The sequence below is a fragment of the Grammomys surdaster genome, unplaced genomic scaffold (assembly GCF_004785775.1).
Source record: "Grammomys surdaster isolate TR1022 unplaced genomic scaffold, NIH_TR_1.0 126398, whole genome shotgun sequence".
NCBI classification, from domain to species: domain Eukaryota; kingdom Metazoa; phylum Chordata; class Mammalia; order Rodentia; family Muridae; genus Grammomys; species Grammomys surdaster.
The window spans coordinates 1,213,204-1,232,137 of record NW_021621192.1 but is presented as its reverse complement, the minus strand read 5'-3'; the positions used below and the strand labels follow the sequence as shown (position 1 = coordinate 1,232,137).

The following is an 18,934-nucleotide window of genomic DNA, read 5'->3' as shown; positions in this document are numbered from 1 at the left end:
TTTCTATTAGCTACCCTAACTTTCTAAAACTATTTAAATCAAATCAAGAATTATGTAAAACTATTAAGTCATCTAAACTATTATTTTTATGAAAGTTCATCTTCATATTGAATCGACAGTAAAATCACCCAATAGGTTGGGCCGTCTCCCAAGAAGCTGAATTACCCTCAGCAGCTTCTCCTGCAGGCCGTCTGCCAATGAGGTTTGATTAACAAGCATGTGAGAGAGATGTGATATTGACATCAATTGCATCTTGCTTGAAACTTGGTAATATTTTCTTCATCTCAATCTCCTTTCAGTGAGAAGCCTGAGGTGATATTATGGAGGTGAACAAGACCCAGGTAACTGAGTTTATTCTCAGAGGAATAACAGATGTTCCAGAGCTGCAAGTTCCTCTATTCCTGGTATTTTTCTTCATCTATGTCACCACCATGGTGGGCAACCTTGGCTTGATCTTTCTCATCTGGAAGGTGCCTCATCTTCACACTCCCATGTACTATTTCCTTGGAAGTTTAGCTTTTGCAGATGCCTGCACTTCATCCTCAGTGACACCCAGGATGCTTATCAACATCTTAGACAATGGTAAAATGATTTCCCTCTTTGAATGCATGGCCCAATATTATGTTTTTGGATTCAGTGCAACCACAGAATGTTTCCTCCTGGTAGCAATGGCCTATGACCGCTATGTAGCCATATGCAACCCTCTGCTCTATCTTGTGGTGATGTCCAACAGAGTGTGCACTTGTCTGATAAGTGGTTCATATATAATTGGTATTCTGCATCCACTTGTTCATGTAGGATTATTATTTAGATTAACCTTCTGCAAGTCCAATATAATAGATCATTTTTACTGCGAGATCCTGCCACTCTATACGATTTCTTGCACTGACCCATCTATTAATGCATTTGTGGTTTTCATTTTTGCTGCTGTAATACAAGCTATTACCTTCATGAGTATTGCAGTCTCCTATGCCCATGTCCTCTTTTCTATTATGAAAACAAAGTCTGAGAGGGGCAGAAGAAAAGCCTTCTCTACCTGCAGTGCCCACCTGCTCTCTGTCTCTTTGTTCTATGGAACTCTCTTTTTCATGTATGTCAGCCCTGGGTCTGGACCAAGTAAATATAAGAATAAAATATATTCTCTGTTTTACACCATTGTGATTCCTCTACTAAACCCCTTCATTTACAGCTTAAGAAACAAGGAAGTTTTAGGTGCTCTGAGAAAAATCATAAAGCCATAAGTGCTTTTAAGAAGAAAACCTGGTGCTTATTTATTGAATAAATCAAAATTTCTGATCTTGTGTTATCAAATATAGTAATCTGATATAATGCTAAATAACAAAATATAATATTTAGCCTGTGCAATTGTAATAGAAATATTATAGATTTGTAAATAATATATGAGCACTTTAAAGGAAGATTTGAAATATGTTATTTTAAATCCATACAGATAGATAAAAAATAAAATCAACCAATTAGATCTCTACGTAACACAAACTCTAGTGTTTACAGATAAATTTCACATATAAAATGTATAAATGCACTTCCGGTCTGGGCCCGAGCATAGAGCAGGTCACAGGCGGCAGCTCTGTAGCCAACCCCAGAAACCCGAGAGAAAGAGGGACTCCCAAGAGCTTTAACTCAGGGAGCATCCCCTGTAAAAATGAATTACCTGTGATCTCTGCTGTTAGAAGTTCTAATCCAGATGCTGGCCTCCGAACTTATACTACTCAAACCTTTGAAGAGCCACTGACAATAACATCAAACAGCTAGAGATTGACATCACTAATCTGAAGAAATCCCTCGTTTCACTGTCTGAAGAGACCTCCTAAAATCACAAAGATCCTTATTGGACTTGATTTACTCTATTACAATAGAAAAGGCTGTGTACAGCTCTTGACTGTGTACAGCCCTTAAAGAACAAGGTTGCCTTTACATAGACAAGACAAGGAGGGTTAAAGAGAGCATGAAATAGGTCAGTGAAGGCCCTAAGAAAAATCAGAGAGAGAAAGAGACAGATGAATGCTGGTACAAGAATTGGTTTTCAGCTTCTCCAAGGTTGTCAACCCTATTTCCTCCCTCTTGGGACCATTATTTGGGTTCTTTTTGCTTATTTCTGCTGGTCCCTGGCCCTCAAATAGGCGGACTAACTCTGTGATACAACAGATAAATAATTTGGTAGCAAAACCTACTCAGATACATTATCATAAGTTAGCTATGGAGGACCACGAGACTCAAGATGAGGTTGTTACTTTATACAGGGTGTTCCCAAAACCCATCTCCACCCAACCTAAAAGGGGGGACTTCTGCCCCTAGACCAAGAAGAGAGGGGCCACCCAGAACCCCCTCTGACAGGCAATCTGAATTCTTGCTTAGGCTGCGAGGCTAAGCACTGCAAGGGAATATAAATAAAAGATAAAAATATCTATCTGGGTTCCCTGAGGGACAAGCCTGACTGCATAGGGGTTGATGTCAAAAGTATTCCCTCTCCAGGAAAAAGACATCGGGATGGGTATGGCCCTCATGCCTCACTAGACAACGACAGGGAGACTGGAGCTGTTACAAGGTCCCCTTCAAATATTGGAGGTCAGGCCTCTATCCCCGCCTTCGCAAGTTTAGAATTGCCACAGCCCTTCTATACTTAGAGAAGGGAGGAGATGTCAGGGTCAGCCCTGCTTACACAATGAAGGCCTAAAATCAGCCATAGGCCTAAAATCAGCAATAGGCCTGTCATACATGTATACTAATACCAAGTCTTGGGTCTCAGTGGAAAAACACTGAAAAAGATGGCTATAAGCTAATGTAAACAGGCAGCTTTTGTGGAACTTTACAAGCCTGAGTAGTCATAGACCTTGTAAATAGGTAGCCTGGGCAGACAATACCAACTTAGATAAGGACAAGCGAGTCATAGGCAGAGTCACAGTGACTTGTCCCCTGAACCTTCACCCAACCGATACCCAGTTCTGAAGATATCTGTATTCCCCCTGAACACTCACACTCCAGTGTCATTCCCTTCCCCACATCCTGCCTTTCTGTGTTTATAACCCCTGTGTGAATGAATTACGATTTGAGAAAAAATAAATTATAAAAAAGAAAAAAAATGTATAAATTTTAATAGTGCTTTGAATTTATATTCCCTAAATAAATCTACATTTATACAAATTCTTTGTATAAAATACATTTACCCTCTCTAAAATATGTTTTCCAACTTTAAATACATTTTTACTTAATGGTTAAAAGTGGCAAATATAAGTTCATCTGTCATAATAACAGGAAAACATAGATTCCATATTTGGTACTCAAATATTCTCAGTTTTAAGTGAAACTCTTACTTCATGTGATAACTGCACATTGCTCGCAGAATGTGTGTGTGTGTGGGGGGGGGGGTGTGTGTGTGTGTGTGGGGGGGTGTGTAACAAACTATATTTCAAAACTCTTTTTTTAGTAATTCATATAATTATATAACTATATCATATATGTTTGTATCATATAATTATATGATCAATATGTAAACTTACAATAATATTGATCTTAATATTAATCCTAAACCAAATGTGAGAAAGTATACTTTCTTTAAAATTTAAGCTGCTTATTTCATATGTGCTTGCACACATGTGTGTATTCATGTGGGGGGGTTGCCTGTTTATGTGTGTATACATGTGTATATGCCACTAACCAACAACTCAAAAGGAAGTACCCCATACCTTGCACTGGTCTTTTTTACTGGTAACATTTCTAGAAGTAGCATTATCCCACATACAGAATAACTGCACTTAAACTCATATGTAAATATATTATTATGTGTATTGTGTGCTTATAGAATAGGTTACTTCATGGCTATTTCAAATATTCTCTCAGTTTTGACAGGAGAGATTTGATGGAGACTTCCAGTTTAGACTCTTTCTCTGCATAATGTCTACCTGTGGGTCAATTCCCATCTGCTACCAGAGAAAGCTTCTCTGATAAAAACTGGATAAGGCACTAGTCTATGAGTATAGCAGAATGGCTAAGATCAATAACACATGTGACAGTTCATGCAGGTAAGGACATAAAACAAGGGAATACTTCTCCAGTGTTGAGGGTAGTTCAAACTTGTACAGCTACTAAATCAACACAGTGTTTCTTTAGAAAATTTGGAATTGATATACTTTAAGATTCAGCCACAACACTCTTGGACATATATCCAAAAGGAGTCTTGAGAAAGAGCTGTAGGAATGTTTGAGGAACCAGAAGAGGATAGGGATGCCACAGGAAGACCAACAGAGTAAACTAACATGGACTCTTGGTGGCTCCTAAAGATGGAACCACCAACCAAGCATGGACTGGACCTTAGGACCACCACCCCACACTTTTGTAGCAGATATGTGGCTTGTTCTTCATGTGGGTCTCCCAACAACTGGAGTGGGGATTGTCCATAAGTCTGCCTGTGGTTTCTGATCTCCTAACTGGTCCACCTTTTCTGGCCTTTGTGAGAGAGGATGTACCTAGTCCTGCAGTGACTTGATGTACCATGGGGAATGGTACCCAGGAGTACCAAGGGATACTCCCCCTTCTCAGAGAAGAATGAGAGTTGGGTGAGAAGCTTTGAGAGGGAAAGACTAGAAGGAAAAGGGAGCTGATATTGTGATATAAAGTGAATGTATTAATTAATTGGAACAAAGGAAATACTATACTGAGTAGAGTATCCCAGACCTAAAAAGTCAAATGCCATATGTTCCTTACTGGGAAGCCCACAACTCCTACCCAAATCTAGTGTCAGACATACCAAAAGTAGCGCAAGAATAAGTTCAGAATGTCTACTCTCCAAGAATACCTTAAATAAAAAACAAAAGCAAGTATTGGCTTTAACTGTCTTGAGTGACCACAGAAAGAAAAATGTAGAAAAGGCAGAATAGATTTTTATTGTGACATATTTTCAAAGTAGGACATATTTTCAAGATGTTTTTCCACCTGACATATGAATTGCCTGCAGCTGTTTTGTCCTCTCTCCTGTTCTAAATCAATATGACTGAAAAAATATGCACTGCACAATTCCTTACTGAGTGAGTCATGCTATAAATTCATACAGGGTTTTTATAAAACAGATGTATACAGGTAACCGAGTCATATATTAACATTTATCAATTGCATAAGGTGAATCCATATGACTTAGAAATTTATTGAAAAACAAAAGCTTTTACACTATGTTTAATTGGTAAACTTGATATATGACATTTGAAAAGTCTTCGCTCACAATAAGCAACCTGCTCAGACTAAAATCTATGCGTCAGATTGAACGAGACAGTTGAGGAGGAAGCATACATGAAGCCAGTCTGACATCTATGGATGTGGATTATAAGACTCAAGAGAATCTTCAAATTTACTTAGAAGGTGGGACTCAGTATGCCATGTTTATGTGGACATATTTCCTTTATTTTACATAGTCAAAACTCTATAGCCAATGTAACCAGAAAGGCGAAAAGCCATGCCTTTCCATAATTGCCTGACAGACTCATCCTTACTTTAAAGGAGGAAAAAAATTAAATAGACTGTTGAAGATTTCAATTATAGAAAATAGTTAAATTTAGTTAGCATCCACAAGTCAGGATTGAGAGGTACAATATTTGTCTTAAAATAAATGATAGAAGTTTTATAAAATTTACAATTTTTCCATTTATACTCCAATAATTTTTAACATATCTTAACATTTATTTTTTATTGACGGGGGCTATATATCATGGTTTTCAGGTGGAGGTCTGAGGAAAGCCTACTGGAGTCATTTCAATTCTTCCAACTTGTGAGTCCTGGGGTTGCTATTCAGGTTGCCAGGCTTGGAGCAGGCAACTCACTGCTGATTCATCTAGAAAGGTCTCCATTGACTTTTTTTTTATTTGTTTGGTTTGTAAGTTAACAAATTTGAGTGTTTTCAGCAGGTGTGACAGAAATATATAGCTCATTAAGACTACTCATAAATCTCAAAACAATCATTTCAGATGCTTCCTTTTTCAGTCTTTGGAATGATTACACATATTTTCTAAACAGGAGATTCCTCTATAATTAGGAGGGTAAATAGGTTTGTAATAAGAGGATTTATGTATATGTTCAATTAAATAAAATTATCACAGTTTTAAAATATCTGAAAACTCTTGGTGGGGGAGTCCTGCAAACTGTAGGCCTCTAAGAGATGACATTCAAATACAAAAAAAAAAAAAAAAAAAGATACAGTAAGACAAGGCAAAAGCCCTCATTTATAAAATTGAAAAACAGGGAAAAACAGAAACAGAGGAAACAGGGTTACAACAGTAAGTAAAAAAGTCAGAGAACACAGTGTCTATAGATTAAAACAATTTAAAGTAAAAATATATAAAGCAACATATAATTATGAATGACTGTTAAAATTTTAGCTTGGTATTTTAATAATAATTACATAATTAGGCTGGTGTGTGTAGTGTAACAATAGGCAAAAATTTCTAGTATGTTCAAAGCACACAATCTAAAATTATGATGCATTGCAAAAGAGAAAAAAGATAATAAAAAACTGAAAATTTTAGAAGATAGTTATCATTTTATGAGTTTCTTCAGAGCACCCAAAACTTCTTTATTCCTTAAACTGTAAATAAAGGGGTTGAGCAAAGGAATCACAACTGTGTAGAACAGAGAATACATTTTATCCTTTTGTTTACCTGACCCAGATCCAGGGCTCACATACATGAAGAGGAGGGTACCATAGAACAAAGAGACAGAGAGCAGGTGGGCACTGCAGGTGAAAAAAGCTTTTCTTCTGCCCCTCTCAGACTTCATGTTCAGGACAGCAAATAGGACACGGGCATAAGAGACTACGATGGTCACAGATGTACTGATTTGTATGGAAGAAGCAAAAATAAAAGCCACCAATCCATTAAGAGATGGATCTGTGCAAGAAATTGCATACAGTGGCATGATTTCACAGTAGAAATGATCAATAATGTTAGACCTACAGAATGTTAATCTGAATAATAATCCCACATGAACTATAGGATTTAGAACACCAATTATATATGACATACAGATGAACACAGTGCAGAGTCTTTTGGACATCACCACTAGATAGAGCAGAGGGTTGCATATGGCTACATAGCGGTCATAGGCCATCGCTACCAGGAGGAAAATTTCAGTAGTTGCACTGAAACAAAAAAAATAAAATTGGGCAAAACATTCACCTATGGATATCATATCATTCTTATTTAAAAATTTCATAAGCATCTTTGGTGTCACAGAGGATGAAGTGCAGGCATCTGCAAAGGCCAAATTTCCAAGGAAAAGGTACATGGGTGTGTGAAGATGAGAGTCTTTCCAAATGAGAAAGATTAAACCAAGGTTGCCCACCATGGTGGTGACATAGATGAACAGGAACACCAGGAAGAGGGGGACTTGCAGGTCTGGACGATCTGTTATTCCTCTGAAAACAAATTCAGTCAATTGGGTGCTGTTTCCTTCCATCACACCCACTCAGGATGTTCACTGCAAAGAGAGATGAGACAAAGAAAATATAACTAATACTCTATGAGAACAGGTCCAGGTCATAGTCTACTTCCATATATGTCAGATGCTCCTTAATAAACAAGAACAAAGAGAACTGTTTCTGTTTTCAAAGCTTTCCTGAAATAGGAAACAATTTATCAACAATTTTGATATGTATTTTATAGCATGCAATAATCTGAAATTAACTAAGGAGATCATAGACATCAGTTCACCTGACCTTATAATTTAATATATATTTAAATTATGTTATCTTAAACACATTTATAATTTATATTTATATAAAATTTAGAGTGACAAAAAGGGGAAATAGACTGTATACTAAAATATTTTTATAACAAGCCCAAGCCGAAAAGTAGTACTGTATAACATATTGCTTTATGTAATGACATTTTCATCCTCGTTTAAAAATGGATTTTGAACATGATGACACTCTTCATTTCTCTCTTCTCCTCTGTTGTTTCCCTTCACCTTCTCAAAAGGCAACATCCTCTTGTCAGGTCATATAGAACTTTCAAATGTTATTATATGGAAGGAAAATAGACTGTACTTTAGGTATTAGTTATATTGAAGTATCTTTAGTTCTAACTCATAAATAGGTCAAGTAATAAGATGGTAATTTAAAATATTTCTGTTCTTTTTATCTTTTTGAAATATGTTATCTGATTATACTTATGTAAGAACAAACACAAATTCTAAATAAATCTTTCCATGTTTTTTCAACAAAATGTATGTAAAGAACCATTAATTCAATTCTTTATGGGTTTAAACACACCTTAATTAAAATATTATAACTTTTGTTTCTTACAAAGAACTGAATACTCATATGTTAATTTATGATGTAACAATCATTTTTACTTTAAAATAGAACACACTCACACACAGAGATGGACATAACTTCTTTACATAGTAATGATATATCTAAGAAAAATAATTTAAACATTCCAGTGTGAAAATTTGTCTAGTGAATAAAGAATGTTTTTAGTATTTCAGTTGTACATAGTTTTAAAGAGATTTTAACAATGCCACAGTGTTTCCTGAGCTACTAGCTGCTTGAGGGAAATTTGAAATTAAAGGTGCTGTTGGATATCACAGAGCACATGACCATGGAATGAACGGCCAATGTCTACATTATTGGCATTCTGCATAAGTTATAAAAACTATATTTATATAAAGAATCAATGAGACAAAACTTGCTTAGGTATAACTAATTTATAATGCCCACGGATATAACATGCAAGACAGAAAATTTCAAGCCATGTGTACCCATGAGTGTAACCTACCAGGGCAATGGTGACAGACCCTATACAATATAGCAGGCGAGGGTTCAAGTAAGGACCAACTATATTTCTGTAATAATAAATGTGAATAATCTGGGCTAAATGTGGTTTGTATACTTGTATCACTGCATTGATAACCTAAAATTGGACCTGATCACTTGGAAATACAAAGTTTTATTCTCTAATAAAAGAGAGCACGCAGTGAGCAGGAATGACCATGCAGTCTTAAAACAAAGACTGCCCAATGGGCTTCCTATCTACATATATGTATAATTTTCCAAATCTTAACATGCAATTCTGTATAGAATAGGTAACTTCTCCATGCCCATATCTGTGATATTAATAAAGTATTTTTCTCATATCACCTGCTTTTATTTTTTTTAAAGACCAAGTAAACGAAGATTCTTTTTTTAAAAAGCAGGCAAGGAATCATCTTGCAGCAATAAAATATGTAAAGGAACTGAAATATTACATAGAAAGATGCTGAAGGTATTTTATGCTTCTTCGTTTCAACTAGATAAAATGATATTCTGTGAAATTTGTTCACCTTCTTCCTTTCTGGGAATAGGAAACAGGAGATTTGCTTAGAGTTTTATTGGAACTGAAACATTAACAAGAACCACATAAACTCTGGAAAAAGTATTAAATGTTCCACTGTCTCATATAAAAACCATAATATAACATTTGTTTTTTATCTGACAAGCATTTAACATGAAACATACACTGTTGTTGTGGGGGACTCTTCCTCTCTTCATATTCCCAGGATCCTCAAGGAATTCATTAACTAGGTGAGTAAGTAGATATAGATGCCATCAGAAGGAAGCTACACAGCCCTGTGATCCCAGGAACCAACAATTCATTTTGATTATTAACATTCTCAAAGTAAAAGTCAGAAAAGGACATTTTACTTACTAAGAATCCCAGCATAGAGGTTAACCATGTGAACTCTTACAAATTCACATGATTGAGCACAAATCTTTGATATATAAATACATTACTGTGAATGACAAGGAGTTAGAGAAAGTGAACAAAATAACAAAATATTTCACTTACCTTTTCAGGACTGCCTATGTCCCATTTGTTAGATAATTTCCCTAAAAAGATACTTATAGAATACCATTCCTATGCAGTTATTAACATAATATGACAAACTTCGGTAATAAAGTGGTTGAAAATATTTTTCTCACCGAGTTCCTATGAAAATCTCTGCAAGCATGGATGCTACAAAGCTTAAATGTCCATGAAGATACTCAAGTTTCAGCAACAAGAGTGTCCAAAACAACTGTCCTCCTCATGACAATATTCTTTAACAAAGTAATTTGTAAGTGATATTTATTTCTTTTCATCTTCAATCCTATTTTTAAATTCAGTACTAAAACTCCCTTAATGCAACCAAAAATTCCCTATGGGGTTTTGCCAATCTGATGGGCATTGTTTATTATTCAGATAATTATTACTAACAAACCTATTGCAACTGGTTTTACATAGGCTCACTTGCTTTCTAAAACCAAAATATTAAGGGTGAGATACAAATAAAAGTATTTGCTCCAGTGACATTATTTAGATATTTTCTATGCAATTGACTTTCTATCTTTAATAAGCTTTGATCAATAATAATATTTTAATATATTAAAATATTTTAATACATATACTAGTGTATTAATTATGCTTATGAAAATTATCAAGTATTTCTTTTGCATTTTTTAACAATGCAGTGTAAAATTTAATCTGTATTGCTCAGAGGATATCTTGCAGCATAAGAAGTGACCAAAATGATTGCTTTGTTTATCATGTCATAAAATATAAGTGTTGACCATAGAGCAGTGATTCTATTTCAGTGCACCTGCTGCCATTATTGACGGTCCAGGTCAGGCGTCAGCAGTAAAATAAGTCATGGTACAAAACTAAACCAAGAAGTTACTTGTACTGAAGACACATGACTTCACTTCAGAAAGCCTAGATTCTGATTAATCTTCCATACATACAAAAAGTCTTTTAAAAAACCCTTGACAATCACAAATATAAACTAGTTGAATAAAAGACAATGACAGCTTTTTTTATGCTGTAAAACCGTGAATCTCATCATCAGAAAAGTTAAGATCATGCAGCAACCTTATCCCTTCATCTGTAAATGGTGTTGGTCCACAGATGCAAAAGAAGACCCTAGAGTTTTCTAAACTTCTTTGCAAAAATTCAGAGAGAAGAGTTCGTGACACCTGTCCCCATTTGCCGTTCCATTCTGGAGAAGGTGCCAAGAGAACAAATTCCACATGAAATCTTTTATCTTTTAATGCCAATTTCTCTAGCTGACATCTTCAAATTATATCGTCCTCTGTTTTATTGAAGAACATCAATGTCACCTCCCTGAGACAGGCTATGCTATGTGAGTTAAAGCATAATTCAGTACAGTAACCATTGGTGTGAAGCCTGTTACCGCTGCCAATAAAAAACAAAAAAGATCTTCTACTTCCTGGAGTTTGGATACTTTAAATTGCCCTCAGGACCACTTACAATCTCCAATCTGAAGACGATCAAGTTCTGGTGTGAGGAGTCCAGCAGGATAGATTTTGATCAAAAAGTAGTATTTATTTGAGGAAAGAACTGGTTCTTTAAAATCTGAGAGTAAGGAGTCAGACATGGGTGTATATGGCTTTACTATTTCTGTACCTGTGACACTGAGCTTGAGGTAAACATGTTGCCCAACTGGCACCTGCAGGTGAGTACTTGGAGGCAGCATCAGACAGAAAAGCCTCCTACCATGAGTAACATCTTCCTTGTAAATTAACTGCACCGTCTGTAGTACAAGCCTGTATCTTTCTTTGGAATAAAGGAATCGTGTTTCTCCAGGGGATCACCAAGACATTTCCAAAAAACATTTTCTTTCTTTTGTAGGACAATCTCTATTTATCCAACATTTTCAATAACCCGTACAGAAATATTTTCTTGAACTTCATGGCTTAGTTCACTATGTATAAGGTAAGAATGATCCCTGACAACTGCTTCTGCTCTCCAGGAGGTCAACGATTACTGAGTCTAAACTGATATTCTTGTTTGGTGTTTATAACAATGGTGACTGAAGACTCTGGAACCAACCATAGCTAGGAGAACTAGGGCCTTCCATGGGCAGTATGTCTGTCACTTGGCTCTTAGGAAGCATGCCTTTTGGAACAGCAGGCTTCACAGCCATCCTGCCAACCAGGCATTCTTTCAACATGGATTCATAATTGACCCAACGATGTACCTCATTAAAAAGATCCATTCCATCCGCTCCTGCGGCTCTCATAAGTTCATCCTCCCCACCAGGATGATACTCCAATGTATGGACTGACATTGTAAACAAATCCTCTTATGCATATCCAATAGTCGTCTTTCTTGTTGTGCTTCTTAAGCTCTTCTTCAGTTACTTCAATTAACCCGTCTGTCCTTCAGTCCTGTTAAGTCCTTTCCACTCTTGGTCAGTCGGATCCAATCCATAAGACTCCTGCCTTGTTTTAAAGGTACCTTGCTGTGCCCCTGGGAGGCGACACGCTGCTGGGAGCCAGGGAGCCGGGGCCAGGAAAGCCTGGGAAGGGCTCTTTTGCATTTTTAAGCTATCATCTGATAATTAAGACTCAACCAAAGACAGACTAGATTATCTCACATACTTCCTCCAATGAGAAGAAATTTTATTGAATCCTATGATACTGCCAATATAAATCCATTTTTCATATATAAAACAACAACTTTAGTGTGGCTTACTGTAATCAAATATCAAAAAAAATGTTTAAGGGAATGAAATACATAAAAACTTAAAAAGGAACAGATTGTTTCAGTCTTACTGATTACTGGTGAATATTGACAGCACTTTCATGAAAAGACATTTTACCTACTACCCATTCATGTTTTTCCATTTATGTATACAGTATTAGTATATACTGTTAAAAACAAAATGATGTGAATGCTTATATACTTTCTTAACTAAATAAGCCACATATTTTCTAATCTGTAACTTGAAATTTTATGAGTTTTTTTTCTGATTATAAAAGTTTTGTGAAAATATTCCTACATCAAAGGCTCAGGGAACTTTGGAGGAAAAAGGACAGACAAATTGGTTGTAAGAAGCAGAAGATCAGGGAGTTTACTGTGAGGTTGTGTCTCCTAGGAAATTCAGGAGCAATGTCCATAAAGTCTCAGCATCATTGCCAACAAATCGTGAGCTAAATAAGAATGACATTGATGAACATCCCATACTGAATAAAGACCGATGAAGCCTCAGCCCTCCACAAAGAATTATAGGAATCTGAGGAAAGCTGAGAGCAGAAGTGGTCTTCCTACTTCTGGGAAGAGCACACCAATTGGTTATACACTATAAAATGGTCAGCTCTGAAAACATGCAAGAAACATTACACAGACTGGACAGATATATATAATATATATCATATATTATTTGTGTCAATATATTATTGGTATATACATATGTGTGTGTTTGTGTGTTTAATGCTATCAAAAATTAAAACTAATAAATGTTCAAGTTACAGATTAGAAAATATTTAGTTAAGAACGTGTATGAACAGTCACATCATTATATTGGATATATATATATATATATATATAATTGCATATTATATACTATATATATATATATATGTATATATGCAATAGTAATTTTGAAAAGAAAAAGGACGCCATGAATTTGAAGGCAAATAGACAGGGGTATGTGAGAGTGTTTGAAGGGAGGAGGGAAAAGATGAAAATATTGTATTCAAATATAGTCTCAAAAAAGTTCTATGAATATCTCTAATCTTCAAGTTGAAAAACATTGGAACTAAATATTTACTTTGACATGAGACTGTGGGTATATTGTGATACATTACATATGTCACAACAAGTCATGCATGTTGGTTTCTTATACAGGCCAAAATAGCAGACACTATATTTATATGGATGCATATCTATATGTACACAAAAATATCATAAAATTTTCATTATCCAGTATATTTTCCTTGGAAAAACTATAACTTTTTAGAGTTAACTTAAACTTTACATTACCTTAAATTTCACCTAAAATTGGAATGTTATGGTTGCATCTACTTATGACGACAAAATGATGCTTTGATATATGCATGAAATACTTCATGATCAGCCATCATTACCATATTGGGAAGACATCATAGAATGTTGTCTTATCCCCTGAAACCTTCTTCCTGCAACGACCATTTCCTAGGTCCATCAACTCTCAATTCTCTGATAATTACACATCTATGTTTGCATGCATCTCATTGTGTTAGATTCCACATTTAAGAGAGGTTAAGTAGTACTGGGCCTTCTGGGCCTGGGTAATTTCATTTGGCAGATCTTCGCGATCAACCCATTTTGAATGATATATTTTACATCTTTTGAATAGTGTAGTAGTTTATTTATACTTAGTTTTATATTAAAAATGTATATATTCATTTTTTGAAGGATCGGTTCATTTAATTTATTAATTCACCCATTAGTGGACATGCAGAATACGTTAATACATCAGGTATTATGAAAGATACTGCAGTGGGCATGAGAGTGTAGACATTGCCTTAGTATACTGACACTGTAGGCCTACTTGTTTTTGGAGCCAGTTTCATCCAGTTTGAAACATACAGGCATCAAAATTCTACCGCTAAAATGTTGACCAAATAAATATTACTGATCTTTATTTCCATACTTGCAAAGTAACTAATATGGTCCTACTAGATTTTCCAAAGAGTCACATGAAAAGGAAGTTCTTATCATTGGTGTCAGATGATAAAGACGCATAATGGTGACTTGAATTGTATTAGTAGTTGTTTTATTTATTCTAAATGAACCTGCACATCTGAGTTGAGGGTAGAAAGATGTGTGCTGTTCAGTGGAAATTTAATTTAACTGTACATGAAGCAACATTTATATCACCTTTAATTTGACCTGTATAACAGAAAGGATTTTTAGATAGAGTAAAAAGTGGAAAAACACAAGCAGCAGTGGTACAGTTTAAAGAGATCATTTCCATTTTTAATGACAATTGTATTATAACATTTCATAACTGTGTACATCAAAATGCAATATTAAGCCACAGATATTTCCTTCCTAACTACTGTACCACATCAACATTTGGCAACTTAAAGACTGTATGATCTTGTCAGTGCTCACAGATTACCTTTTACAAGTTGGCATTTGAGATGTTTCTTTTTAAAAAGTCTCTTTTTTTACCATGAAGAGTATCTCAGTTGCATCCCTGTTGCTGTAAGAGAACACCCTTAGTCCATCAAGTTAATAGAAAAGACTGTTTGTGGTTCATAGTTCCACAATGAGACAGTTGTTCATGGCAGGAAAGTCAAAGCAGGAGTTGACCAGCAGGCAGATGGCATTAGCAGTCAGGAAATACAACAAGAGAAAGTAGGGTAAGACTAAAGACTCATATGGCTATCCCCAGTGATTGACTTCATCCAGCAAAGTCTGCACCTCCTAAAAGTCCACATTTCCAATAAGCAACACTAGCCAGGACCAAAATTTCAAATCTATTACTCCATGCTGAGCATTTCCCATTCAAACCAAAGTCTTCCACCTCTAGTCTCCTTGTGTGGATGGTCACCTCTTAATTCAGAGGGCACATACTCTAACTTCAATGGCCTCATTGTCTAAATCAGGGACAGCCCAGGTCAAAAGTCCAAAATCTCAAAGCAGATTTTCAACTAATGGTGGAGGCAAAATAACCTCTTAACTGTGACACTCCCTGGTGAAATCAAAAGAACAAATTATCTGTTTCTACCAGACAGTGATACAGATACAAGTTCTTCTTGTTCAAAATGTCAGTCTTACTCATACACTCTCCTTACTGCAGTCACATTTTACATCACTTTTTTTTCTTTTTTGTTATTGGACATTTTCTTTATCTACAATTCAAATGTTATCCCCTTTTCCGGTTCCCCCACACACTGGAAAACCCCTATCATATCCTCCCTCCCCGTGATTCTATGAGGGAGTTCCCCCACCCACCTACCCACTCCTGCCTCCCCGCCCTCACATTTACTTCATTTTTTGCTCAGTTATTGCTGTCTCTATAGAAACATGATAGATAGACAGATAGATAGATGATAAATAAATAAATATAAACATATAGTTGTATATATGAATGAAAACAATTAGAAATAATTATATAGATATATATATGGATACATACATCAATTCATATATATATACATATATATGTATATATACATACATATACACATACACACACACACACACACATATATATATATGAGATATCATGATATTTAGTTGAATACAAACAATTAGAATAACCACAACAAAATGTGAATGTTGTCTTAACATTTTCTATTATGGAACATATTGGGCCATTATTTTATAACTTAGTCTCAATCCTGTTTTTAGAGATGCTACCAGATTTTTTTTGCCCTAAAAGACCTCTAGGTCATCCTTAGTCAACTCTGTAACACCATGAGGCAGGCTTAATAGTTTAGTATATTTCCTCTATCTCTTGAAAGTGTAAACTCCCATTAGAATGGCCCAGTATTCTCTGCTTATAGCACTTGAGGGCTTCTCTTACCCAAAGTTTCAAACTATTCCATATTTCTGCTGCAAGTAAATTAAAAAGGCCTAAGAAACACAAGGTCAGATAATCACAGAAACAGCACCGCCTGGCGCCAATATTCTGACTGAATGCTTGTCCAAAAAAAAGAGAGAGAAAATAGGGATTGGAGCTTATAGTTCCTGGAGAATACAGTCCCTGGGGTAGGGAGATGAATGTGGCAGGAACTTGAATCAGTGCAGCACATTGCATACATATTCAGAGAGCAGATAATAAGTGGAGTGGAGTTATAAGATCTCAAGGCCTGATTACATGAAATCATGTCATCCAGCTGGGGTGAACCTCATAAAAGTTTCACAATCTTCTCAAACAGCGTCACCAGCTAGGGACTATGTGTCCAGCTTCAGAGTCTATGGGACCATTTCACATTCACTACAGCAGTACTGTTCCTTTTTGCTTCAGAAGTCTGAGTAAAGAATACAATTATGCTCTCAAATATTGTACACTGTAGTTTTTGCAGCTGATACAAGTTCAGTTTGTTTACCTCTTTCTCATATTTATTCAACTTCCTGAGAAATTATAAACAGTCATGGCAAGATATTTCTTACCAACACTGTTGATTTCATGGGGCTCAAGACAGGAAGTACAGTGTGTCTGTCTACCTTACTCTTACTGAGATTCATTTAGAGACTTTGACTAGTAGATGTAACAAGGTCTCTGGTTAAAAGCCAAAGAAATGTGTTAAAAACAAAACATAGGCACAGACAAAATTAAAACTTAAAAGACAGTTATTTTGTAAGAATTTAAACTTGTCTTTTTATGCTCCATAAAAAATTATTTTGATTTTTAATACTACCACTTTGAGAATTTTTGATGAAGGTAACATAAATATTCTTTCTGTTTACTCTGAAATCTCAAAATATCTCAATTTTAAGTGTTTAGGTGGTATTCTTTGTCACATGTTGCATACATATTTTTTATCTATGTACTGGTAAGATGACTGTAAATTATTTAAATAAACTTTCCTCAAGAAATTATTGGGGGAAAATAGGTATTAAGCGAATCATTTATGCAGCCTGAGATTGCTTTTTTATTAAAAACATGAGAGTGTTATAATATGGATCTTACAAGCAAAAGCTTAATAACTTAATGCAGTTAATAATCAAGTAAATTTCACAGTGAATATGAATTTCAAAATAATGAAAACCTCAGATGTGCTTTTAGGTACTTCTTAACTATTTTATAACCATATTACTAAGACAGCCATTCATAGTTCAAATTTGTATTTTTATTTAACAATATGTAAAATTTTAATTGTATGCAAAATACAAAATCAAATATTATGATGGAATACAAAAGAGAGGAAAGGGATGGAAAAGGCTTTGCAAAATTCAGAAGTTATTTATTTTTTAATGACTTTTCTCAAAGCACACAAAACTTCCTTGTTTCTTAAACTGTAAATAAAGGGGTTTAGCAGAGGAATCACAACTGTGTAGAACAGAGAATACATTTTATCCTGGTTTTCACCTGGGGCAGACCCATGACTCACATACATGAAAAGGAGGGTACCATAGAACAAAGAGACAGAGAGCAGGTGGGCACTGCAGGTGAAAAAAGCTTTTCTTCTGCCCCTCTCAGACTTCATGTTCAGGACAGCAAATAGGACACGGGCATAAGAGACTACGATGGTCACAGATGTACTGATTTGTATGGAAGAAGCAAAAATAAAAATTACCAATGCATTAAGAGCTGCATCTGTGCAAGAAATTGTATAGAGTGGCAAGATTTCACAGTAGAAATGATCAATGACGTTAGACTTACAGAATGTTAATCTGAATAATAATCCCACATGAACTATAGGATTTAGAACACCAATTATATATGACATACAGATGAACACAGTGCAGAGTCTTTTGGACATCACCACTAGATAGAGCAGAGGGTTGCATATGGCTACATAGCGGTCATAGGCCATCGCTACCAGGAGGAAAATTTCAGTAGTTGCACTGAAACAAAAAAAATAATATTGGGCAAAACACTCACCCATGGAAATCATGTCATTCTTATTTAAAAATTTCATAAGCATCTTTGGTGTCACAGAGGATGAAGTGCAGGCATCTGCAAAGGCTAAATTTCCAAGGAAAAGGTACATGGGTGTGTGAAGATGAGAGTCTTTCCAGATGAGAAAGATTAAGCCAAGGTTGCCCACCATGGTGGTGACATAGATGACGAAGAACACCAGGAAGAGGGGGACTTGCAGCTCTGGATGATCTGTTAATCCTCTGAGAACAAATTCAGTCAATTGGGTGCTGTTTCCTTCCATCAGACCCACTCAGGATGCTCACTGTAAAGTGAGATAAGACAAAAAAAATATAACCAAGACTCTATGAGAACAGGTCCAGATCATAGTCCACATTCATACAGATACTCATTAATAAACAAGAACAAAGTGAACTGTTTCTGTTTTCAAAGCTTTCCTGAAATAGGAAACAATTTATCAACTATTTTGATATTATAAATGTATAATATAATTTTATATTATGCAATTATCTGAAAAGTAAACAGATTTATGATTTATATTTTATACAAAATTTAGAATAGTAAAAATGGT

General features: G+C 35.4%; 3 protein-coding genes and 1 pseudogene across 3 annotated transcripts; 1 reads left to right on the top strand and 3 right to left on the bottom strand.

The window, feature by feature from the left end:
* Window positions 1-320: 320 nt before the first annotated feature.
* LOC114614628 (olfactory receptor 5AC1-like) lies at window positions 321-1,241 on the top strand. Its single transcript, XM_028760256.1, has one exon. It carries the CDS (start codon window positions 321-323, stop codon window positions 1,239-1,241), a length of 921 nt encoding a protein of 306 aa, XP_028616089.1.
* A 5,299-nt stretch (window positions 1,242-6,540) lies between these two features.
* On the bottom strand, window positions 6,541-7,461 carry LOC114614629 (olfactory receptor 5AC1-like). The gene has a single exon (XM_028760257.1). The coding sequence runs from the start codon at window positions 7,456-7,458 to the stop codon at window positions 6,541-6,543; it is 918 nt and encodes a 305-aa protein (XP_028616090.1). The 5' UTR covers window positions 7,459-7,461.
* Window positions 7,462-10,834: 3,373 nt separating this feature from the next.
* On the bottom strand, window positions 10,835-13,986 carry LOC114614659 (annotated as a pseudogene).
* Window positions 13,987-17,725: 3,739 nt separating this feature from the next.
* LOC114614650 (olfactory receptor 5AC1-like) lies at window positions 17,726-18,649 on the bottom strand. The gene has a single exon (XM_028760288.1). The coding sequence runs from the start codon at window positions 18,644-18,646 to the stop codon at window positions 17,726-17,728; it is 921 nt and encodes a 306-aa protein (XP_028616121.1). The 5' UTR covers window positions 18,647-18,649.
* Between the last annotated feature and the right edge of the window lie 285 nt (window positions 18,650-18,934).

What these genes read in the sequence shown, in the direction of transcription:
- LOC114614628 (XM_028760256.1), top strand. Translation starts at nt 321, where the DNA reads ATGGAGGTGAACAAGACCCAGGTAACTGAGTTTATTCTCAGAGGAATA.
- LOC114614629 (XM_028760257.1), bottom strand. Translation starts at nt 7,458, where the DNA reads ATGGAAGGAAACAGCACCCAATTGACTGAATTTGTTTTCAGAGGAATA.
- LOC114614650 (XM_028760288.1), bottom strand. Translation starts at nt 18,646, where the DNA reads ATGGAAGGAAACAGCACCCAATTGACTGAATTTGTTCTCAGAGGATTA.